Source organism: Pleurodeles waltl, chromosome 2_1 (genome assembly GCF_031143425.1).
Source record: "Pleurodeles waltl isolate 20211129_DDA chromosome 2_1, aPleWal1.hap1.20221129, whole genome shotgun sequence".
NCBI classification, from domain to species: Eukaryota; Metazoa; Chordata; class Amphibia; order Caudata; family Salamandridae; genus Pleurodeles; species Pleurodeles waltl.
In genome coordinates this window covers 567,847,767-567,872,405 of record NC_090438.1, presented here as the reverse complement: position 1 = coordinate 567,872,405, position 24,639 = coordinate 567,847,767, and the positions used below count along the sequence as shown (strand labels likewise).

At 47.3% G+C, this 24,639-nt stretch overlaps 1 protein-coding gene across 1 annotated transcript in view; it reads right to left on the bottom strand.

Moving 5' to 3' along the window:
• The window catches only part of MLH1 (mutL homolog 1), a 340,404-nt gene that overhangs the window by 274,803 nt on the left and 40,962 nt on the right, over window positions 1–24,639 (bottom strand). Inside the window, exons 4-5 of the mRNA XM_069215008.1 lie at window positions 24,014–24,087; window positions 10,325–10,397 (exon numbers count right to left, since the gene is read on the bottom strand). Coding sequence (XP_069071109.1) covers window positions 10,325–10,397; window positions 24,014–24,087 — 147 coding nt within the window. The remainder of the gene's footprint in view (window positions 1–10,324; window positions 10,398–24,013; window positions 24,088–24,639) is intronic.

Here is a 24,639-nt window from a genome sequence, read left to right as displayed (position 1 = left end):
GGACTCTTGAACCATATACAGGAGCCCTGCCCACTCTGCACCCAACACCCCGGGCCCCAGACCAGGTGGCCCACCGGTCCAGAGAAAGCTCCCAGGATATTCCGCCCTCAAGTCCACCCTAAATAGACCCCTCCTTGCCAGCACGACGAATCCAGAGGACCCCCTGACTGGGACCGGATCCAACGAAGATTCCTGTCACCCAAAGGTACTCCTGCACCAGCAGCCCCCTGGCCTTGGGGAATCTGACCAACGGTCCAGCAACGACTAGCAGGCGCCTCTCCTACTTGTCCAACCTTTGGTTTTCCGGAAACCACCCCCCTGGACACAGCCTGCAGCCTCTTTTGTGATCCCCTGGGACCCCCCCCATTGAAAAGCACTGGGCGCCCAGCTCTGTGTTTGCACCCTGCACCCAGCTGCCCCTGTGCCGATGAGGGTGTGCGGAGCTGTGCCCACCACCCCGGTGTTGACCTAAACCCACCAGGCCTATGTCCTGAGACCACAGGTACTAACCTGCAATCTTTTTTCTACCAAACTCCCAGTGTCCTCATAGGATTCCATTGAAAACCAGATGCCAACTTTGACCTCCGCACCCAGCCGGCCCGTGTTGCTGGTGGTGCACTTTTGGGGTCAACCTAAACTTTGATCTGTGGACATCCAAACCCCAGAAGACTGGAATCTTAAGTCGTGTACTTAACTGTTAAATGTGTTAACACTCCCGACCACCCCCACCAGACTCTATTGACTGCTATCAAAACTTGCACTGTCAATTTTTAAAATTGAAAAATGTTACTTGTAAACTGCTTTATCTGCAAAACCCAAACAAAGTACATTTGATACATATAGCTGATGCTTACTTGCAACTGTACTTACCTGCACCAAAGATCTTTTGGTTCTAGAAATAAAAGGAACAAAATATATTTTTGCTATATAAAATCAATTGGCCTGCAGTTAGTCATTGACTGTGTGCCTCATTTCTTCACACTCTGTGCAACAAATGCTTTGCACTACCCTCTGATAAGCCTAACTGCTCGACCACACTAACACAAAAGAGAGCATTAGTATTATCTACTTTAGCCTCTGTTAAGCCTCTGGAGAACCCCTGGACTCTGCACAATACACCTCATTCTGGTATAGTATACAGAGACAGCTTCCTACAGACATCACCACCAAATCATACTTCAGGTAGTATCCTGAACAGTAACACTTGCTTCATTTGTTTCCTCATGAAGAGGAAAGATCCTAGGGGGCAATGCATCAGTTGCAACAAAGAGCCCCAGAAGGGGGGTAGCTCCCCAATTCCAGTCCTTTTTTGCGTATTTTACTATATGTGATTTTAAAAGCATACATGAAGGCTGACCTGTGACGCCTGATGCACAGGTTATTATTGCTACATTCCTTTAAGCCTGATTTCTAATTTCAGCATATAAATATGATTTTATTCTTCATCGTATATTACAAAATCTTGTTCCTTTTTTAGCTTGTGCGTCATTCGATTGACACAAGTGGTTAAAACTTGAATCCCAATATGCCTCTATGCGCCAATGCATTTCGGAGCAAACCCTTCATGAGGGTTAATATTTAGGATACTGGCTTGGGAAGCCAGCATGACAGTCGCCTCGGCCAAGAGCTCACAGCTCCTTCATCTGGTGGCACAAATAAACCATCGGATGACCCCTCCGCTGCACAGTGTTGGGGAGTGTCCAGATGTCTCCTCTGGACATTGCTGGGCCCATCTAAGACCAGTGGTCGTCCTCAAAAGGCTGCTCATCTTGCCCTTGTAGTTCAGAAGGACTCCGGGCTCTAAGGCTGCTCACACATGGTCCCCTTCACAGCAGCCATTCCTCATGTGAAGAGTGCGACTGAACCTTGCTAACTCAACAGTGGTGAAAACTAGTGCCGGGATGGGGTTCACCTGTCCTGGCCACACCTTGAACCACTCACCTGCCAGACCCTGGAGGACTCTATTGGCTGCAGTCTACCAGGTACTGCCACTGCCGGGAGGGAGGAGAGCTTGGACCACAACTACACCACCTGCACACTTGTCAGGGCCTTTATATGCCAGCCCCGGCGGGAGCGGATTTACAGGCCCTAGCCCTCTTTGCTGGCACAGGTAGTGGACCCCCACCCACCTGCAAAACGCTGCAGCATCTTTGACTGGTGAGCCTGTGCATACGATTACTGACTGAGTGGAGGATCCTCCTTCTCACCCCCGCATACCCGATGCCGAACCGGCCGTTAGGCCCTAATGCTTCGTCTAGATCTCTTGGCACCTTGGTTGATTGGGCCCAACAACTCAACTACATTACCTGGATACCTTGATCCCTTTGGCCGTCATAACAGGACAGACAAAACATCTGAATACTGGGGCCTTACCTTCCTCTGTTACCCTGGATGCCACCTGCCCCAATACCTCCAGGAAGAACCCATATAAACTTTATGCCATTCTGCAGGAAATCGAGGCCTCCAGGGATTGCCTTGAGGCGAAAGTGGATGCATTGTCCGAGGTTATTAACACCCCTGGGCGACAACCAGCATAAGCTCACAGAACTGGTCACCCAGAGGGATAAGACGCTGGCTGAACTTCAGCCTTACACACTTGACCTTCCAAAGCGACTAAGGGACCTCACGAAAAGTGTCATTTTTCTTGAGGACAGTACAGATGTCGCTGAAAGATGTGCTCAATGCAGTAATATTAGGACTGTGGGCCTCCAAGAGGGGAGAGAAGGCCTCAGCATGTTGGACTACTTTAAGAAGTGGTTCAAAGATTTGTTGGTCCCTCAGGACCTCACACCATTCCTCTCTATTAAAAGGGCCCATTGAGTGCTGACTAGAAACCCATGCAGCAGGCGCTCCCCCACGCCCAATAATGGCAAAGCCCTTCAGTTTAAGGACCAAGATGCCTATCCTTTAAAAGCGAGACAATCTGACCCTCTTCTGAAAGATAATCAATGAATATTTATATTTCTTGAGTACACACTGGTAGTTCAAATGCAGCACATATCTTTCCAAGGAGTTAAGCGAACAAAATTCAATTTTTTATTTTAATTTTTTTTACTGCCCCCCCTCCTCCGATGCCTGGGACTGGGTGGGGGGGGGGGGCTCTGACCTCTTCTAAGCAAACAACAGCCCCCTCTGGAAGCATGGAGAGCAGGGGTCTGCTCTCCGTGCTCCCAGAGGGGTACGGATTGACCCCCCCCCTTCGTTGCTGCCCCCTGTTATCAGAATAAGTTCTGAGCTGTAAACAATCTACTCTGGATGCAGGAGCTGTTTTCCAGGCTACTTCCAGATACTCTTCAAGCTCCTTATCAGAGGACTCCGATGCAGGGTCTCCACGTCGACCCCACTATGCGACCATGACTTGCCTCCTCAAGTGACAGCCCAGCCCCCAGACAGCATACTATATTCTGTGGCATAATCATCACTGCGTAGGCTTCTCTACGGCCTGACTTATAATGATAGTTTATAAAATTCCAAGTGCCCCTGCCACAATTTAAGACAGAGGTGCCTGGAGCTCCTGAAGCCTTATATGTCTCCTCCTGAGCAGCCAGAACATCATTTTAGTTGGCTGCATATGGGTCACCCTGTCCAACATCCTTCTCTCATTGAACCCTGCCCACCCTCATGTCTTGCCAGCCCCTGTTCCACCCAGGACTGACATATGTATAGTTTGGGCAGCCACCCTTGCGCCTCCTGACCGTAGTATTTTTATTGTTGATCATTTTGTTGTGCAGACTGTCTTTTTCCCTCTTTTTGAGCTTGCACCCCTCTCCAGTCCCTGCCCTTCTCCTACTCAGTCAGACAGCCACACTTTCACCTCCCCATTGGAGTGCCTGAAGAGAGTGCCCTCCTGGAGATGATCAGCAGACAGTCCTGTCATATAATTACCTGAAATATTTGGGGTCTGCATACCCCCTCTAAACGCTATAAAATTCACACTTACCTTCAGCCTAAGGGGGTCCAGATTGCCTCACTCCAGAACGCTCACATCTCTCAAACCAAAGGGACCAGAGTCAAGAAGCAATGAAGAGACCAGATCTATAATACCAACTTCTCTATGTATGTCTGGGGTACACTGATTTTGATGCAGGTGAGTGTCCCCCTTGCTGTGGTATCCCAAGATATAGATGTCTGGAAATAAAACTGGATGGTCCCCCCCTCCCCCTTACTCCTAGGCAGCAGTTATGCCCTGAACTCCCAACAGCCCCCACTTTTTCATGGTCTGCCACTGTACTATGCCCTTTACTTTCTCTGTCGGACTACACTAATCGGGAGTTATCAGCTCACGGCTCCCTACTAATGAACATGGACTGGGGGAGATCTCCTTTCCAAATCTCATATGGAGCTTGCAATTCTCCACTGTCGAAGACCATATGTTTAGGGAAACTACCTCTGATCGTATCCGAGTATTATGGACATAATAAAGGCACAGCCTCCTCGTCCTCTGTGGAGTAGGAAGTCTTTAAGGTGGTGGTCAGGGGCTTCTGGACACAAGTCATGTCAGGGAAGCAGAAAATGCTGCTCCAAGCATGGCTTAACAAGAGTACACAGATCGAGAATGACATACTATTGAGGCTCTCTCCCTCTGGCTCGCACTACTTTGGGTCTGGGAAAACGAGGCTCAGATTACGGACTACACCTCTTTCACTGCCCACATGCACTCGGAAGGTGATGAATCAGGCTGCCTTGAAGCATAGTTGATGAACAGAGAAACCAGGAAACCCTAGATAGTTTCAATCTGTAACCCTACTGGCACTTTACTCTACACTCAAAAAGATGCTTTTACCACTTATTACCTTACTCTGCCCCTTAAGAGCCCCCCAGCCGAGGCCTCACAGCCTTGGAGGCTTAATCGAGGCCACACCTCTCCCAAGGCTCTTTCCAGTAAAGCAGGAGAAGTTGAATGCTCCCATTACAGTCCAAGACGTATGGACAGCCATACTGGGGCTGGCAATGGGAATGACCCCAGGGATGGGCGGCCTCCTGGCGACTTCTACTAAACTTATATAGGAATACCGGCCCCCAAACTGACGAATCTCTAGCACACAGATGCAGGGGGAGGGATTGCGCCGTACTACACTTCATGAGTCATGTTTGGTCTCACTAATAAATCCTGGGAAGGACCACATGGATCTCACCTCACTTCACCCTACAGCCATATTAAATATGGATGAAATGCTGAATCCTCAGCAAGATCTTGGCTGATCGTGTCCAACATGTGCCTGCATGCCTGATCAACCCAGAAAGGTATCATCCCTGGCAGGAAGAAATCCCTCAATATTCGTAGACTCTACAGAGTCATGGAGGCCGGACAGAGGAGTAGGCCCAGGGCCTCTACCCTTGTCTTAGGTTTGAAGGCCTGACGTGGGAATACTGATTTGGCTTTAGGCCAGACCTCATGCTAATGATCTGTTTACTCTACACAACCCAATGATTAAGGTGCGATATGGGAGACCTCATCTATGTTGGCAAGGGCCCCAATCAAGGAGGCAACCTGTCTCACCTTCTCTTTGTGATGGCAATGGAGCTCCTGGTAGCCCGAGCCCAGCTGAGTGTCAGGGACTGAGGCATCCGCATTCCAGACTGCATGCAGACCATTTCACTATTTGCCGACGAAGTACCTTAAAGATATCTCTTCTGATCATTTCCACATCGCACAGCTCTTAGAAGACTTTAGTGATGTTTCGGTCTTACAGGTTTGTTAGCCCAAATCCTGTATGTTCCCCCCGTCTCTTGCAACAAGGTCGATTGATCTGGGAGAGGGCCCGGAGCCCACCTCCATCATAAAACTGGGAATTTCAATCTTCCATTCTGTTCCCGACTTGCTTGATGCCAACTCGATGGCGTGGTGTTGTCACTCTGCTCACAAGTGACGTTCTGGCAGTCTCTTTTTGCCAGTGATGGGTGGAATAGCGTCTCTAAAAAGGTGATGTTTCCAGTCTTCTTTATTTTTTTACATATTTCTTTATTGCATTTATATTTCAAAATGACATATTGCAGAATAAGCATACATATGACCTTCATGTTGGCAATCAATGTCATTTCACAACAACAACATAAGGGGGAATGAACACTGGCAAAACAAATACAAGTTCCTACATTACAGTTTTAGCAAATTTGTGTTACTGTTCACATGAGCATAGTGTCTTGGCCCTACACATCCATTCTATGCAGCTCGTAGCTGGCTCAGTGTCTCGAAATCTGAAGGGCATGTTAGTCTACTCTAGCCTTGTGTATAGTCACGCAACATGTTGAATTGGGCACAGAAGGTTTCAAATTTCTACCGTTTCCGACAGGGGGATCAAAGTGGCGCAGGTGTCAGTGGCGTGCAGAGGTCTGTTAACATGAGATCCCACTGTGACGCAAGAGGGTACTTGCACATTCCTAATATATCCTCCCGCCGGAGTGCTGTGCACTCCGCTCCCGCCTAAACAGACAATAAATGTACCCATGCTTCGTATGTCGGTGTTCAGTGGAATGCCATTTATGGGTTATAAGGCGTTTAGCCACTAAGAACCCCAGGTCCAAAAAGCAGGACTTCGCCTTCAATTTCTTACCCCTAGTAAACAACCCCACAATGCATGCCTCCAAAGTCATTAGTAAGGGTCAGTCTACAAGTGCACGAGGCAGGCATGGATTGAAGTCCAATAGTTACTCAAAGTGGGACATGACAACATCATTTGTAAAAAAAGACTGCTCCCAGGCACCGACATCGCCGACAGATGGCACAGGCACGGTGAAAATATCTGTTGACCTTATCAGGGGTAAGGTAGGCGCTTTGAGTGATATAGTACTGAATGAGGCGGAAACTCATATTGTGAGGGACATATATGGGGGTTTCCAGTAGGGTTGCCCACTCTCTATCTGTGAAGGGTTCCCCCCCCTCCATCCCCTTCTCCTCTCCCTCGGAGGGCTACAAGTGGGCCATATGTATGGAAACGCAGAGAGTCTGCTAACTAGTGTATTAAGTGCCTCCCTTCCCCAAATACATGTAGGTACTGAATCATGGAGTGCACGCGGGGCTCCTCCACGATGTCAACCCACGCATGTTGCAGGGTATGCCTGAGGAAGTTGTAGAGCATAAAGGTACCTGAATGTAATCCAGTACTCTCTATCAGTGTGCCATGAGTGTTTAGAGTACCATCTGTGTAAAGGTCCCCCAGGGTACATATTTCCACTGCATGCCAGGCCGCCAGCTCTGCGGCCAACATGCCACCTATGCTACATGGTATCCCCAATATCGGTATGGCTGGAGCATAGGGCGTAGTGTCTCTTGTGAGGAAACAACATCTTCGGAAACAGCAATATGATAGGTTTAACAACACAGGTGCTGGTGCTGTGGATTCATACAGGGATGAAATAGGTGTAGCAATTTACTCCGTGACCACGCTCCAATCTTCTTTATTAGTTTGCAAAACTTCCTACCATTCTTCCTTGTGCATTGTTTCAGGAGTTGCATGCCCACCTGGGAGACCTTGGATAGCACAACCTGTGCAGAACGCAGACAGATGGTACTTGCAAAACTACCCCCACCACCACTGCCACTCTCCCTGTCCGACGAGAGAGGCCTCGGGCCCCAATGTCGAACACTATTATGCAGCTTCCTAATTACAATGACTCAAACTAGTTGACAGGTTGTGTTCTAGAGGACACATGGACAGTTAATCCCCCACTGTCTCAGACATCACTCCTAATGTCAGTACTCTAAAGGACTCTGCCCAAACCAGACCTCCCACACTCATTCTGGGTGGCATTTATCTGCCTTGGCAGGATGTTACAGCTTACTCACCCCATGCTCCCTTATGCATCTACTATCACTTAACTGGGCAAGCAGACCCGCTGCAGTTACATTGCTGGCCAGGAGCTGAACCCCTTTGGACACAAGCTGGGATCAACACTCTGGGGGACTTATTCCGAAATGGGCAGCTTCTGTCCTTCTCAGCTCTAGTAGATCAATTTGGCCTCCCTGAAGGCCAATTCCTATTGTACGTCACATTGACTGGTGAGCTCTGCGACCTTTGGAAGCTTCAGGTCGAGGATCCAGCCATCCACAGACTCTTCCAGGCGTTGTATACCTTAGGTGCAAGCTGTAGGCTGATCAGCTGGCTTGCCGAGGCTTTAACAACGTAAATCCAGATCTCCCCGCAATCGCTTAGGGACACATGGGAGGAAGACTTTGGCAGAGCTCTACACGAGAAGGAGTGGGCTAAGGGATAAGATTACAAAAAGAGGGTTTCTAGGAACGCCCGCATGAAGCTGATCCAGATTTATGTTTTGCATAGACCCAATCTCTCCCCCAAGCAGATCTCTAAAATTTACCCGGGAGCCCTGAACATATGTTCAAGATGTACCGCCTCAGTTGGGGTATTGTGGCATACTGGATGGGGCCACCCACAAATACTTTTTGGGAAGCCGTATTGCGACATCTTCTAGAAGTCACAGGCATATCAGGACCAACTCCTGAGAGGTATGCGCCCCCCTAGGTATTCTTAGACATCCTTGCCAACCCAAGACTGCGAGCCACTTTTTGAGCCTCATCCTTATTCTGGCCAAACGATCCATTACATTGAGATGGAAACTCCCTTCAACCCATCCCTAGAAGTCTGGGCTCACACCATTATTAAATAGCGAAAGGCTGAAGTTACAGCCCTTCATCCAGAGGAAGCAAGAGGCCTACACCACCATCCGATAGCCCATATCAGGGAAAGTTTGTTGTCCCGGATGACTGACCCACGTTGAACGACTTCATATACAGCCACTAGTCCTGACCCATCACCCTCTGTGGACACTGCAGCTGAGCCCTGATATGATGGTAGTGGCGTCACCATAATCCCAATGAGACGTTTACCTTCTTGCTGCCATTCTTCTATCACTGTCCCTCTTAGGTACCAGAAGACTCCCATATCGGCATAGAGACCTTGAGGCATTGGACCCTCACTCTCCTCTACCCTGCTCACTCCTCCCAGTATTGTCCCCAATTCCCTGCCCTATAGTTAGGTTTCTGTTGCTATCTTATTTTACAGTTGCACTACGTGAGGACCCCAATGATTATGCTTAGATCACTTTACCCCAATGATGAAGATCCAATACCATTACATGTCGCTCCCTTACATCTCTTTGCATTGGTCCCCCCCTAAGTAGACCATTACATAACCCCCTCATTTGATTCATTTTATTTAGAAGGGTCATTTATATTTCCGGATTTTATGATTGATTGTTGGGATAATGATTGACCTGTATTGCCTAGTTCTTCTTTTGCTTGTACTTTGGAAAATGCAATAAAAATAAAAATTGTTTTAAAAAAAATAGGGTTATTATTTACATTTCTAGGTTCTTCAGTTGCATCTGACAGGAGTCCTTCAGCGTCTCAGTCCTGAATGGCTAGTGAAGATCTTAGAAGGATTCCTAGGTGGCATAACAACTATTTGATAGAGAAGTCCCAGAAAGAGAAAGATATCTAAATTCAATCCATTCTAACTGGGTATCTTCACCTACTAAAATATCCAGACATCACCAATATAGTACCCATCTGACACCATTAAGAAGCCCTCTTAGATGTTATACTTTTAAAGTGCTCTCTAAATGAAAGCTGGGCAGTAGTCTTAGCCCTTGTAGGAGACCTTTATACCCACTGTTAAATGCTTGAAGCTACCTAAAACTAAGTTCCACATTCTTCTAACAGTGTAACACATGAGAGGGAGAGCAAGAGCTGGGGGGGGGGGGGGAAGAGATGGATAGAGAGAAGGGAGGGAAAGGAGAACAAGGGAGAGTGAGCTGGAGGAAGAGGGAAAGGGGTGGGGGGGGGGTGGGGGGGAGATTCTCGTACCTCAGAATCTTGTAGGCAAGTGGTGGTACCGATACCTGCCCACAAGTACTGGACAACATGCTCAGCTGCATCAAAGGCCAGAGGGAAGAAGGCACCAAGAATAGGTCAGGGAGCATGCCGAATTATGAAAAGGTGGTAACTTTACCCGGCAGCTGGGTAGCTTTAACTCTAATCGGACTACTAAACACATAGGCCTCAAACACTGCAATGACGCATTAAGTGGAAAGTCACTGTGGAGGGAAGAAAATCAAGCTGATCAGATGCCCAAAATTGTATTTACAGCTGCCTGCAATGATTCTGTGTAGGTCACTGTAATGAGTATTGCTTCTGGCCTCAATCCAATAATCCTGAAAATCCACTTCAGATGTGCACACAAGCCTGATGCTTATCCACTTCGCTACCCTCCTCCAAAATAACCTTCGACTTAAATGGTGGCAAGCTATTAAAAAAAACAGAAAGAGAACCAAATACACAGAAATAGGGACAGCTTGACAATCTTACAGTTATCTGAGTTCCTTGATTTCCTGCACAGGGTTTAGGTGGGCCTTTCAGTTTTCCATCGGAGTAACTTGCTCTAATAGGGAATTAACGGAAAATAGCATTAACATGCACAAAATGATTGTGTCATATCTACAATAATAAAAGAGAACCATCATTGTGCCCTTTAAATGCACTCCTTCATAAAATCACTGGAAGATTTAAGAACCTTTAGTTAAACAGTATTGATAATATAGCGTTTATAATGTTTTTAAAAACATTTTTATTACGTTTTATTACAGCACAGTGCAGTTTCAAACCGTACATTTTTGTTCATATTTCAAAAAACCACATTCACACTATAGGTGCTATGGAAATATCTGATGACTACGGGATTGGCAGGAGTCACTGGTTCATGTAAGAGAACCAAACGAATTGAACAGAGAGAACAACAAGGCATGACAACCTCATCTGAATTCGAAGGGGCCCTCTACAGTGAGAGTGGCCCCTCCTGTTAGCACAACACCCAGACTCGGCCTCCCACCCCATCAACAGAGAACTGTAAATAATAGGAGCTCGATCTCACCCCAACACCTCAATGCACAGACTCTCCTCACCAGTCCAGTAAGCACAGGAAGGGAGAGGAAGACAGGCCAAGACACAGAGGGCGTTATCCCGCAAATAGCCAACCCAGAGCTTCACTCATAGTCAGGGGATCACTCCTGGATCATCTGTAACTTGTCCAACAAGCCCTCCCAATCAGCTGCAACTGGTGTGCTACCCAATCCCCGCGCCTCCTTCCGATGCAGCACTGCTGTCTCAGCCCTACCCCCACAGCACGGCAGCCTTCCAGTTCATGGCAATTAATCTGCGCACTATTAGCATCACTTAATCCAAACTGCACTGCTCTCTGCTTTCCTACGGCTGAACAGCCCCAAGAGACCACTTGCAACGGTATTTAGGACAGCTCTCCTAGTTATGCCAGCCTGTGACCTCACGCCATAAGTCCACAGCATAAGACAAAGCCACAACATGTGTGCCATGTCAGCACTGTTGCCTGACACCCGATCAATTTAAAGGCGAGACGGATTTTCTGTGAAGTCTGGATAGGGTGCGGTAAGGTCTGTGTAATATGTTGTGATGAATATACTGACATTTAGCGTTGTGCGAAACTTTATGCGGGTGAAGAAGTGCCCTGTTCCACTCTTCCTGGGTCAAACCTCAGCCTATGTCCCTCTCTCATGTCCTAGGAAGTGTCAGCAAGGGGTCTTGTGAAGTGCGAGATAGTGCTCGTGTGAGCCATAGAGCGTTTATAACACATAAATATCTTGTTGCTGGAAAACCATGTTTGGTGATAACGGATACCTCAATGGGAGCTGAGACATGCCATACTGCACTTCACCCCAACTTTATTTAAAGCACCCTTTTCTAAATAGAGCTTCAAATTTAAAGTCGTTATATTTGATTGTATCTCCTAGGGACATTCAAGCATCTGGAGGACAAACTGAAAAGACTAATTCACCCTACTTTCTGCCACTGGCACCCTACTACCTTGGCATTTTTTATGCTTAATCTCAGCAACCTAGAACGAGTCAATGGGTATATTCTGGAGACTAAGGAGCTCAGTTAGAGCTTGGGTTGCTCACCAGTGTGGTAGAGGCTTTAATCACACACACTTAGAACTGCCCATCGTATTTAGAGATAACCACTATGTCATAGGGGACAGTTGTGCAAAATTCCTCCTTCACACAGAGAGCGCACTTCAAAACTTCAGTGCCCTCTGCCACAACATAACAGTCAGTCAGAATTATATTTTGTTTTGCAGAAACACCCTAAAGTGGGAATTTATTTCTTTAAAAACATTTTTTTTTTTTTTAAAAGTGTAGCCCTGCCATGCAGAGAGTTTGTTCCTTGCTCCATTCGAAATCATTGTTTGTGTTTCATGCCTGGGACTGCCATGCCTCGCATCTCAGTCCTGGAAGAGGAAAATATGCATCGCAAGTCGGGGCTCTTTATAGTAGAGCAGTGCTAGCCAAGAGTCTGCTGCCAGACACCTACAGTTGTCCTTCCTCCAAAAAAAACTAATGCTACCCGCCAGTCTGTGGGAAATTCATTTGAAAAATAATGGAAATGGGGTGTGGTTATCGGTTGGCATACAGTTATTTTTTCTGCCCCAGAATTTACTTAAGATTTTATGGACTTGGTTTTCTCAATCTGCCTCAAAGCATGGATTTCTCAAGTGCGGCCCCTACTGGTGAAGCTTTTATTTGCAATAACTAAAATAAAGGTAGGCGATTTTGCTCTGTAAGCACCTCTTAAGATGTGTGAGCCTGATTAATTACTTCACAAATGTCACTAACATGATACCTATTTGTGAGAAAACAGGGCTGATTGCAGAGGCCCCATAACTTTTTGCCCCCATTTTCCACTTTATGCTGGTGTTTTCCGGACTCTGATGGTGCCCTGGGTACTGCTAACCAGTCCCAGGGCCTGTGCTCTGTGTAAAATGGATATGCAAATTAGGCTAATTATAATTGGCTAAGTTAACCTACCTATAAGTCCCTAGTATATGGTAGGGCATGTAGGTTTAGGGACCACAGCATAGGTGGTGCACACCTAGGTGCATTGCTGAGGTGCCCAGTGTCATTTTAAAAGCAAGCCTGCCTTGCTGGCTGCTTTTAAATTAAAGTTATTTTCAAATTCAACTTTGGAATTAAAGGTACTTCCAAAGTCTTAAACTACCTTATTTTTACATATAAGTCACCCCTAAGGTGTGCCCTATGTGCCCCTAGGGCTGGGTGCCATGTAACTATAAGCAGGGACTTTATAAAAATAGATTTATAAGCCCTGGTGAGGTAAAAACAGCCAAATTCGTTTTTCCCTCATTGAAGTAAATAGCCTTCATAGGCTAGAATGGGCAGACTTTATTTTAAATTTTAAAGTCTCCTTAAATGTTACATACCAAGAATTTGGTATCAAATTGATTGTTGTAATAAATCCCACAACTTCCAGTTGTGGGATTTAATATAACTTGTCCAGGTAAAAAGTTTAGACTTTACCTAAAAAGTTGCCAATTTCAGCTCTGCATTGTTTTTGCTGCTGTGCTCTGATTGGCCAGCCTGCAGCAGCTTCTGCCAGGCTGCCTTGATGAGGTGTGAAGTGGCCTAGCTTCACACAAAGGAATGTGCTTGGGGGAGAGAATCTCCCCTCAGCAGATGGTGAGGCAGGAAGGGGGAGGGCTGCCAAACTGGTCTTCAAAGGCAGAGAAGGACATTTGGAGCACCCAGCAACACCCCCACATCCTGCAACCCCAGACAACTAGGTGCCCCCTTGATTAGATTAGGAGGGGGCAGGAGAGGGGTGTGTTTATGATTTTTAGCCACACCAGTGGGTGGGCTCAGCCAGATGTAACCTCCAAAAATCAGATTCAGCCATGTTGGATTTTTGGAGACTGTTGCCTTTTGGGATGGATTTTTGCCACACTTCCCAGGAAGTGGTCATCACAGGGGGACGACCCTGTACCTGATTGGAGGACCAGGACCCCCCTGCTTTTCACCCAGGAGCAAGGATAAAACTGGCAGACCTGCACCCACGCCTCAGATCCCCTCCAAAATTCAACAAGAAAGGAACTAAAGAAGAAGAAGGACTGCCCTGCTGGACCCCTGGCCTGCACCTGGACCCTGCACTCAGAAGGACTGCACCAGCTGCACACTTGGGCTTCACCACAAGAAGGACTTTGCCTGGCTTCAACTGGTTCAAGGAGGGACTCCCTGTTTGCTACAGGTGAAAAATTGCTAAACCAGAGTCCCCTGCACCAACTCCTGAAGAAAGCGACCAGCTGACCACTGTCCAGTGGCCAAAAAGGAGTTTGCGCCAGGTGCATTCTGGGAATTGAAGTCCGCACCCCCCAAGGACCATCACAGAACTTCTGGACCCTTGGGGTGAGCTGTGGACCCCAAAAGAACCTTAAAAGAACATCTGGGTGAAGCCCCAGAAGTTTGGAAAAGATTTGAGAATTTTTGGAAAAAAGCTCCAGAGAGGGACCGACCCGCTGCGGAAATTCTAGCCGGCTTGCCTCAACCGCGACCCGGCCTGACTTCGTGGTTCGTCCCGGTAAAGAAAAACATCCAAAAAAGAGACTAAGTCCGAACGTAAAAAGTTGACCGGGACCTCCCAGCCATCGTATCCGAGAAGGGCTCCATGGACGTCGGATCAAGATCCAGGTTTACCCCGGTCGAAGGATTTTCATCTCGAAAAAACGACTAAGTCCGAAGGTAAAAGTCTCCACCGAGGAAACCCACATCGCGTATCCGGACAAGGGCTCCAGGAGGTCGGATTCAACTGGCAGGTTCGTCCCGGTGAAGAAAAACTTCAAAATAAAGACTAAGTCAGAAGGTAACTTTTTGACCGAGGCCTCCCGCGACCTGTAGCCGAGCAGGGCTCCATCGCGGTCGGCCTGAAAGTTTGACTTTGCCCCGGTCGAGGTGCAACCAGATGACCCGATTGGCGCTTTTTGTTTCTAAGCGATAGAAAAGTAATAATTCTTTAAAAATTCATATCTCCGGTTCCCCTGAACCGATTTTAATCGTTTTTGTGTCATTTTAAAGATAAAAATATAAACTATTTTTATAAATTGGTTTTGGATTTTTAAACTGTTTCCTGTGTTTTATTTAATTACTGTTTTGTGATATTTGAATGCTTTACACTTTGTCTCCTTAGTTAAGCCTTGACGCTCGTTGCCAAGCTACCAAGGGTTGAGCTGGGATTAATTTACTGAGACCTAACTGTACCTATGTGGAGGTTAGTGGCTTGTTGCTAGGTGTAGGTACTTACCTGCCCTACCAATAACCCATTTTCCAACATAATTGGAAGCAGCGACGGGATCCTGTACTTGTGTTCAATATCACGTTACAGTTTTAGGTAAAACAAATTAAAAATCCTTTAAATTGTCCTAGTGCAAAAATTGTTTTTAATTTGGATTAATTTCAATTATTGAATTTTTGTAATTTTTCTAAATTCTTGTTTCCAATTTTTGCAAAAAGTTTTTGTTGACACAAAACTAGGGAACCATGGAGCTTGATCTGGCTAGCCTACCCACACTGACAGTAGTCCAGCTTAGGGGGTTGTGTATTGAAAGAGGGTTGCCTGCAACCACTGATCTCAGGAAGCAAATCCTGATCACATCCCTGACAGCATGGGCTGAGGCCCAAGAGGTAGAGTCAGAAGAAGCTCCAGAGGAGGGAGAAAGTAGGGAGGATGCAAGCTCTAACCACTCAGGGGAGGGAAGGCATCTGAGCCTAAGTGAGGATGAGGAAGAACGGTCCTCAGTAGATACAGTCACTAGGGGCAGACCCAAAGCTAGTGGTGGGAAGGGGGTCCTTTCAGGAGGAGAGAACCCATCCATCAGAGAAAGAGAGCTGGAGGCCCAGCTAGCATACATAGCTTTGGAAGCAGAGAAGCTGGCCCTAGAAAAGAAAAAGTGGGCATACAAAGAGAAAAGAGATGGAAGCAGCGATAAAGAAGCTGAGGTGTCCATGGGTGGGGGAGTTTGCCCCAGATTACCCAAGGGGGTAGTTCCTGCTTATGTAGAGGGGGATGACATAGATAAGTGGCTGGGGGCCTTTGAGAGGGCACTCCAAATGAGAAGGGTTAGGCCTCAATACTGGGGTTCCCTTTTGTGGGAGTTGGTCCCCAACTCAGGGAGGGATAGGCTTCTGACCTTAAGGGGGGAGGAGGCAGATTCATACCCTAGTATGAAGAGGTGCTTAGCCAAGAAGTTTGGTCTGACCCCAGAGCAATATAGAATGAAGTTCAGGGACACCCAGAAGGTCAGTACCCAGTCTTGGGTTGACTTTGTGGACATTTCACTAAAGGCACTAGAGGGCTGGATTATTGGCAACAAAGTAAATACTTATGATTGGTTATACAATCTGATCATGAGAGAGCACATCTTGACCAATTGTATCCAAGAAAGGTTACGCCAGCATCTAGTGGACTCTAAGCAGACCAACCCAAGAGAGCTAGGGGAGGCAGCTGATGAGTGGTTAAGAACCAGGGTGGTTGTCAAGTCCCAGGGGGGAGACTCCAAGAAGGGGGGGACAGGTCCCCAAAAACCTAAGGAGGGAGGTGGTAAGCCCACCACAGAGACTCCCTCTGTACCCCAGAACCCTAAGAAGGAGGAGAGTAAATCCCACTCTGACCAGCAGAGACAGTTAGACCCAGGGTTAAAAAAGCTCTTGGACAGTAGGGCTTGCTTTGACTGTCAGCAGACAGGTCACTTCAGAGGAGATGCAGCCTGTCCAAAGAAGGTGGTTAGCACTGGGCTGTCCAGTGTAGCCATAGAGGAGGATTCCTCAGATGATGAAGTCCTCCTAGCATTGAGCTGGGAGACAGGACCAGATGGTAAGCTGGTGATCCCTGAGGGTGGGAGTAGGCACTTCCACCACATTCAAGTGAATGGGATCCCTACCACTGGCCTGAGAGACACCTGTGTCAGTCACACTATAGTGAGTGACAGGTTAGTGACCCCAGACATGTATGTCCCAGGAAAGACAAAGAAAGTCAGGATAGCCACAGGGGAGGTCACCTCCAAACCTGTAGCCATAGTGCCCCTAGAGAGGGAGGGTATCCTTGACTGGATTAGGGTGGTAGTCAGTGCTGACCTTCCCCTAGATTGTATCCTGGGCAATGACCTCCCAGAGGTGAGTCTGGTCACAGATGGGGTGGTCGCCCAGGGCGCCCCCCCAACCCAAAGTCCTGGGGAGTCAGTCCCTACAGTTAGGAGACAGGGGTCCCCAAGAAAAGGAAAGAAGAAAAGGAAGGGTAGGCCACTCTTAAAGAGAGAGTTCCAGGGAGCCAAAGGCCTTCTGCCCCAGTAGGGGGGGGAGCCCAGAGTTGGCACTGGTGAGGCCTCCCCTGACCCCAAGGAAGTCCTGAGTAGTCAGGCAGCTGTCCAGATGCAGGGTGTTGCCCCTGCACTGACAGAAGGGAGAGTGGAAGGAGGGTGTCTGCCACAGGAAGTGGTAGCCCCCCACTCTAGACAGCAAGAGGGGTGCCAGGACCTCACAATTGCCCCTAAAGCAGTTCAGCCACCTGTCAGTGGAGTGCTTAGGGTGTGGTTCTGGGTACTGACAGCTGTCAGTAGCCTCTGCTGGGTGCTAGCCTTCCTGGCAGCACTGTACTTGGCCTGGGAGGCAGACCCCAGGGCCAATAGCAAAGTAGGCCCCCTGACCCTATTGGTCATGGCGGGGTTGCTCAAGTGTTGGGTGACCTCTTTGGGTAAGCTAGGTGTTGCCCTAGCAAAGTTAGGAGTAGGGGAGGTGGGCACCTCACTACCCAAGTTGGCAGAGAGAGAGGAGGAAGACCCCCCTAGAGGGAAGTTTCAGTTTGAGTTGGGTCCTTTTACTGTTGGGATGGCTTCACTACCCAGAGGGAGTGACCCTGACAGGAGGATATAAGGCAGAGTAGGCCCTGCAAAGGGACAGCCAGTTTTCTTCACTGTCTTCCTCGCCTAACAAGCCAGGAAGACTCTCCCAGGGTTGGGCTGAGTCTCCTGGGCGTGTGGGCTGGGGAGGGGGGGGCAGGGGGGGGTTGTGTGAGAAAACAGGGCTGATTGCAGAGGCCCCATAACTTTTTGCCCCCATTTTCCACTTTATGCTGGTGTTTTCCTGACTCTGATGGTGCCCTGGGTACTGCTAACCAGTCCCAGGGCCTGTGCTCTGTGTAAAATGGATATGCAAATTAGGCTAATTATAATTGGCTAAGTTAACCTACCTATAAGTCCCTAGTATATGGTAGGGCATGTAGGTTTAGGGACCACAGCATAGGTGGTGCACACCTAGGTGCATTGCTGAGGTGCCCAGTGTCATTTTAAAAGCAAGCCTGCCTTGCTGGCTGCTTTTAAATTAAAGTTGTATTCAAATTCGACTTTGGAATTAAAGGTACTTCCAAAGTCTTAAACTACCTTATTTTTACATATAAGTCACCCCTAAGGTGTGCCCTATGTGCCCCTAGGGCTGGGTGCCATGTAACTATAAGCAGGGACTTTATAAAAATAGATTTATAAGCCCTGGTGAGGTAAAAACAGCCAAATTCGTTTTTCCCTCATTGAAGTAAATGGCCTTCATAGGCTAGAATGGGCAGACTTTATTTTAAAATTTAAAGTCTCCTTAAATGTTACATACCAAGAATTTGGTATCAAATTGATTGTTGTAATAAATCCCACAACTTCCAGTTGTGGGATTTAATATAACTTGTCCAGGTAAAAAGTTTAGACTTTACCTAAAAAGTTGCCAATTTCAGCTCTGCATTGTTTTTGCTGCTGTGCTCTGATTGGCCAGCCTGCAGCAGCTTCTGGCAGGCTGCCTTGATGAGGTGTGAAGTGGCCTAGCTTCACACAAAGGAATGTGCTTGGGGGAGAGAATCTCCCCTCAGCAGATGGTGAGGCAGGAAGGGGGAGGGCTGCCAAACTGGTCTTCAAAGGCAGAGAAGGACATTTGGAGCACCCAGCAACACCCCCACATCCTGCAACCCCAGACAACTAGGTGCCCCCTTGATTAGATTAGGAGGGGGCAGGAGAGGGGTGTGTTTATGATTTTTAGCCACACCAGTGGGTGGGCTCAGCCAGATGTAACCTCCAAAAATCAGATTCAGCCATGTTGGATTTTTGGAGACTGTTGCCTTTTGGGATGGATTTTTGCCACACTTCCCAGGAAGTGGTCATCACAGGGGGACGACCCTGTACCTGATTGGAGGACCAGGACCCCCCTGCTTTTCACCCAGGAGCAAGGATAAAACTGGCAGACCTGCACCCACGCCTCAGATCCCCTCCAAAATTCAACAAGAAAGGAACTAAAGAAGAAGAAGGACTGCCCTGCTGGACCCCTGGCCTGCACCTGGACCCTGCACTCAGAAGGACTGCACCAGCTGCACACTTGGGCTTCACCACAAGAAGGACTTTGCCTGGCTTCAACTGGTTCAAGGAGGGACTCCCTGTTTGCTACAGGTGAAAAACTGCTAAACCAGAGTCCCCTGCACCAACTCCTGAAGAAAGCGACCAGCTGACCACTGTCCAGTGGCCAAAAAGGAGTTTGCGCCAGGTGCATTCTGGGAGTTGAAGTCCGCACCCCCCAAGGACCATCACAGAACTTCTGGACCCTTGGGGTGAGCTGTGGACCCCAAAAGAACCTTAAAAGAACATCTGGGTGAAGCCCCAGAAGTTTGGAAAAGATTTGAGAATTTTTGGAAAAAAGCTCCAGAGAGGGACCGACCCGCTGCGGAAATTCTAGCCGGCTTGCCTCAACCGCGACCCGGCCTGACTTCGTGGTTCGTCCCGGTAAAGAAAAACATCCAAAAAAGAGACTAAGTCCGAACGTAAAAAGTTGACCGGGACCTACCAGCCATCGTATCCGAGAAGGGCTCCATGGACCTCGGATCAAGATCCAGGTTTACCCCGGTCGAAGGATTTTCATCTCGAAAAAACGACTAAGTCCGAAGGTAAAAGTCTCCACCGAGGAAACCCACATCGCGTATCTGGACAAGGGCTCCAGGAGGTCGGATTCAACTGGCAGGTTCGTCCCGGTGAAGAAAAACTTCAAAATAAAGACTAAGTCAGAAGGTAACTTTTTGACCGAGGCCTCCCGCGACCTGTAGCCGAGCAGCGCTCCATCGCGGTCGGCCTGAAAGTTTGACTTTGCCCCGGTCGAGGTGCAACCAGATGACCCGATTGGCGCTTTTTGTTTCTAAGCGCTAGAAAAGTAATAATTCTTTAAAAATTCATATCTCCGGTTCCCCTTAACCGATTTTAATCGTTTTTGTTTCATTTTAAAGATAAAAATATAAACTATTTTTATAAATTGGTTTTGGATTTTTAAACTGTTTCCTGTGTTTTATTTAATTACTGTTTTGTGATATTTGAATGCTTTACACTTTGTCTCCTAAGTTAAGCCTTGACGCTCGTTGCCAAGCTACCAAGGGTTGAGCTGGGATTAATTTACTGAGACCTAACTGTACCTATGTGGAGGTTAGTGGCTTGTTGCTAGGTGTAGGTACTTACCTGCCCTACCAATAACCCATTTTCCAACACTATTCAACAAATGTTTTAATGCAAGCATTCTATAACAAATGGTGTGCAACGTTTCTTATCCCAAAATAGAGAGTTCTGCACTGCAAGCATTACAAGTAACATTTCTCTCTAAATCAGCCCTACAGTAGAGTTTAGGTGTTATGCTGTATGGCACTTTACAGCGACGGGAACGGCCTTGCAGAAATATTGGTTTGCTTGTCCTGTAATTTTCGCTTTGGCTGAGCCTACAAAAGGAATGCCCATTGGGTTTCAGGGCAGAGTTGAATACAGTTGTTCATTGCTCAGTCTGTTCTATGTAGCCTGGTTCGACTGTAGACAACTAGATGTTGACGAGCAAAACCTTGCCATCTGAAGGACCTTCGGTGATGTGGTGGTTAAGTGAATGATTCACGCTAGTGGATATAAGAGCTGTTTTCGTATGCATTATACGCTAGTTACTTGCAGTGCTGTGGCTTCCATTACAGTGTGCTAGTTATTTACTTCTCATTTGCGTAAAATAACGTTTTTAGTGGCAAAGGAGCATTTAAATGCTGCAGGACAAATAGCTTTTATGTCCAGTTAGCACAAAGCTTGGGGCATTTGGATGTTTATGGATGACTAACATGACCATGTTAGTCACCCATAAACATCCAAACGCCCCAAGCTTTGTGCTAACTGGACATAAAAGATCAGGGTAGAATAATCGATACCTCATAAATCACTCCATTTCAGATGGCTCACAAATACCTGAAAAGCCCAGCAGCAGAAGGCTTCAATTGAGAACAACAGTGGTGACTCAATGTATGCTTCTCAGTGCTGCTAGCTGTAATGCAAACATTTTACGCCCCTGGAAATAATCTTTCCAGTTTAGTGACTTAATACCTCCCACACTCCTTGTTAAACTACTTTACTCCAATCCAACCGCCCGTATTCAGATAAACGGTGTGACCTCCGATCCGTTCCCCATCCGGCGAGGGACACGGCAAGGATGCCCGCTGTCCCCGCTGCTCTTCGCCCTAGCAATCGAACCGTTGGCCACAATGGTCAGAGAGGACCCACTGGTGACGGGCTGGACATGGCCAGAGAGCCCGGAAGACCGTGTAGCATTGTACGCTGACGACGTTCTCCTCTACCTCTCCAACCCAGCGAGGAGTGGCCCCCGTGTCTTGGAACTCCTGGAACTCTTCTCACAAGCTTCGGGTCTAACCCTAAATGGGTAAATCCTTGCTGATCCCTCTACACCCCTCTAGAGATTGCATAAACTGGCAGGAAAACATCCCAATCCGTCGTAACAGTTTCAAATATCTAGGAGTCCATATAGCGCCGCTTCCCGAACTAACCTGGGAACTTAATATCACACCACTTCTTAAAAAAAACAAAAAGGATCTTCAACGCTGGCGAGATTTACCACTCAACATACTGGGAAGAACCGTATTGTTTAAGATGATGATTCTCCCTAGTTTTTTATACCAACTACAGAACTTCCCACACCCAATCCCCCGGAAGTGGTTTAGCGAAGTCGAAACGACTTCGCGTCAATACCTATGGTACGGCTCCCGAACCAAATTATCCCTTGCCACGTGTCAAAGGGACACATGTGAAGGGGGCCTAGGTGTCCAACATTTATTTTTATTATCTAGCCATGCGCATGCAGGTGATCAATGATTGGTTATCGGGGGCTGGACGGACCCCGCATATAGATTAGAGCTCCAAGCACTGGGCTACAATGGGGTTCTTGACGCGCTATATGGGGGAACGATACCACAAACTATCCCTAAAGTCACTGGGATGGTGTTGAAGGGGTGGCGAACGGCACAGAAGACCATGGGGTGGTGGTCCTGACTAACGCAACAAACACCTCTCTGGCAGGGGAGGTGGCTGAGGGAGGTTTCCACACTGGCGGGATTCCGGAAGTGGGACAACATAGGGATATCCACGCTGGGGGATGTCTGGGGAGACTCACAAATCCGAACTTTTGAGGAACTTCAGAGGTCACATGATATGAATAAAACCCAATTCCACAAGTACCTTCAACTAAGGCACGCCCTATCAGTACACCTACAACCGGGGGACAACATTCCAGAACATAGCCCTCTCGAAGCAAAGGTAATGATGGGACACATAAATAAAGGAGGGATCTCCCAAATATAATCGGGTCATCCTAACAAACACCTCTCCCCCCCTTGAGAAGCTTCGCCGGAAATGGGAGGGTTGGGTGGGCCCCTTGGAAGAACTAGACTGGAGAGACGCGCTGGCAGCACCCCGAACACTGGCCATATCTACACGATTTCAAGCGCTACAAACCCTCTACTTACACACAGCCTACCTTACCCCTAAAAGGCTCCATCAAGCTAACCTCCGCCCCACAGATGAGTGCCCCCGCTGCCTTCAGACAGGTGCTGACTTCTTCCATATGATCTGGGCCTGTCCAGTTATAGAGTCATACTGGGGGATAGTCCTGGGAGAGATCTCCGAAACCCTGCAATCTAGGATAGAGGCATCCCCGATCCCGATTTTGTTGGGGGCCATGGACGGAATGGGGCTGGGCAGAGCGAACCGCACTTTCCTAGGGAGAGCCTGTTTGGTGGCGAAGAGGGACATCATGTCAGAATGGAAGGCAGCAAAAGCTCCGACCCTCACCAAATGGAGAAGAAGAATGGACTGGTGCGCAAGATGTGAAAAACTGATATATGAAGTGAGGGGATGCCCAGACAAATACAACAAAATATGGGGGAACTGGGACAGTCAACTAGACAGTTGAATAACCTATTAGAGCAGAACCCCCAGAGATTCCCTGGGCAAACCATTAAACCCTGGGAGAAGGGACGTAGCTGGCTACAAACCCCGATTAGTGATAAGAGGGACCAAACCCACAAAGGGTGGCGTGAGGACGAAGTGGATCCCTAACAAATAAGGTGGCAGCGAAGACTGCAACCCCCCGCACTCGAGTGGTGGGACCAAACCCAGATTATAATCCACATCCAAGACCAAAAGGAACTGGACAGGGCCATTAAGATGATTAAAGTCATTTAGACCACTAAGAGGAACACTTAATATGCAGAAGATGGTATATCTCAAAGATTGTGTCGATTTGTCGGTAACTGTTGATTATTTATTAAAAATTCTTTTTTTTTTTTCCCCCTTCTTTTCCTTAGTCTTTTACTGTTGTAACGTGTTTATGCTGTTCCATTCAGATAAAATGAATAAAAAATCTTTATAAAAAATAAAAAAAACTCCCACACTGGGAGGGTTTAGATTGACAGAAGCTACGTTCCTCACAAGTAAAAACAAGATTAAGAGGCCTAGTTATATACTTAATTGAATTACTTATGGCTCCTCTGTAGCAAGAATGCACCACAGAAAGACCAAAACCAAGATTTTAGAAATCAATATTTCACTGTAGATGCACTTTGCAATTTTTTACGTTCAGTCTACAACGACCTAAACATTGCACTGGAGTTAAATGAGGACTTGAAAACCAACAGTAATGAATGAACTTTAAACCATATTTCTGATCTCCCATGAAGGAATAGGTGTGGACAGATTTTGAAATCCAAGGCAATTTACTGGCTTCATGCTTAGATTTAAATTGTAATTTGAACAACTAGCAACACATAGAAATGCACAACACTAGTGAAAAAAAATCATACCTGTATGCACACTTTCCATCTGCGGTTTTAGTGGTAATTGTTACATGGGCCACGTGACTAACGCTAGCAAGTGCCTAGAAAACAGAAAATATCTTCTCATAAATGCTGAACAATACAAAGACATGGATTCGCAAAGTGAGAATTCTTTCAGAAAGTGAGAATCCTGAAGGTATCATGTGTAATATTGAAAAAGCTTGGAGCTATACACTCATAAGACATGCAAATCAGTGTTTATCTTTTGTGTCCTCATTATCTGTATGTGTGAGCTGGTGTCCGGAATGCTGAGAGAAAATTATATAATGGTTTTGTTTGGTGTGGAAGGTATGAAATAGGAACAGCTGAAGGGAGGATGGAACCCTGACAGGACCCAACTGCTGTTGCTGTCACTTAAGGGTCTTACATATAATAAAGAGCATATCTTCTACCTGAGTGGCACCAGACTCTTGTACGAAGAATCTGCCCTCTAAGTGCAATATTTTGGGATACGTTCTCAAAGGACCTGCATGAAAATCAGGTGGGGACACTGGTGGCAGCTGGAAGCAAGGGGAGGAGGCCTCCCACCAATAGGAAGACGGCTCTGTGACCATGAGGACTAGTTTGGATCACCCACCCTCAAATCCACCGGC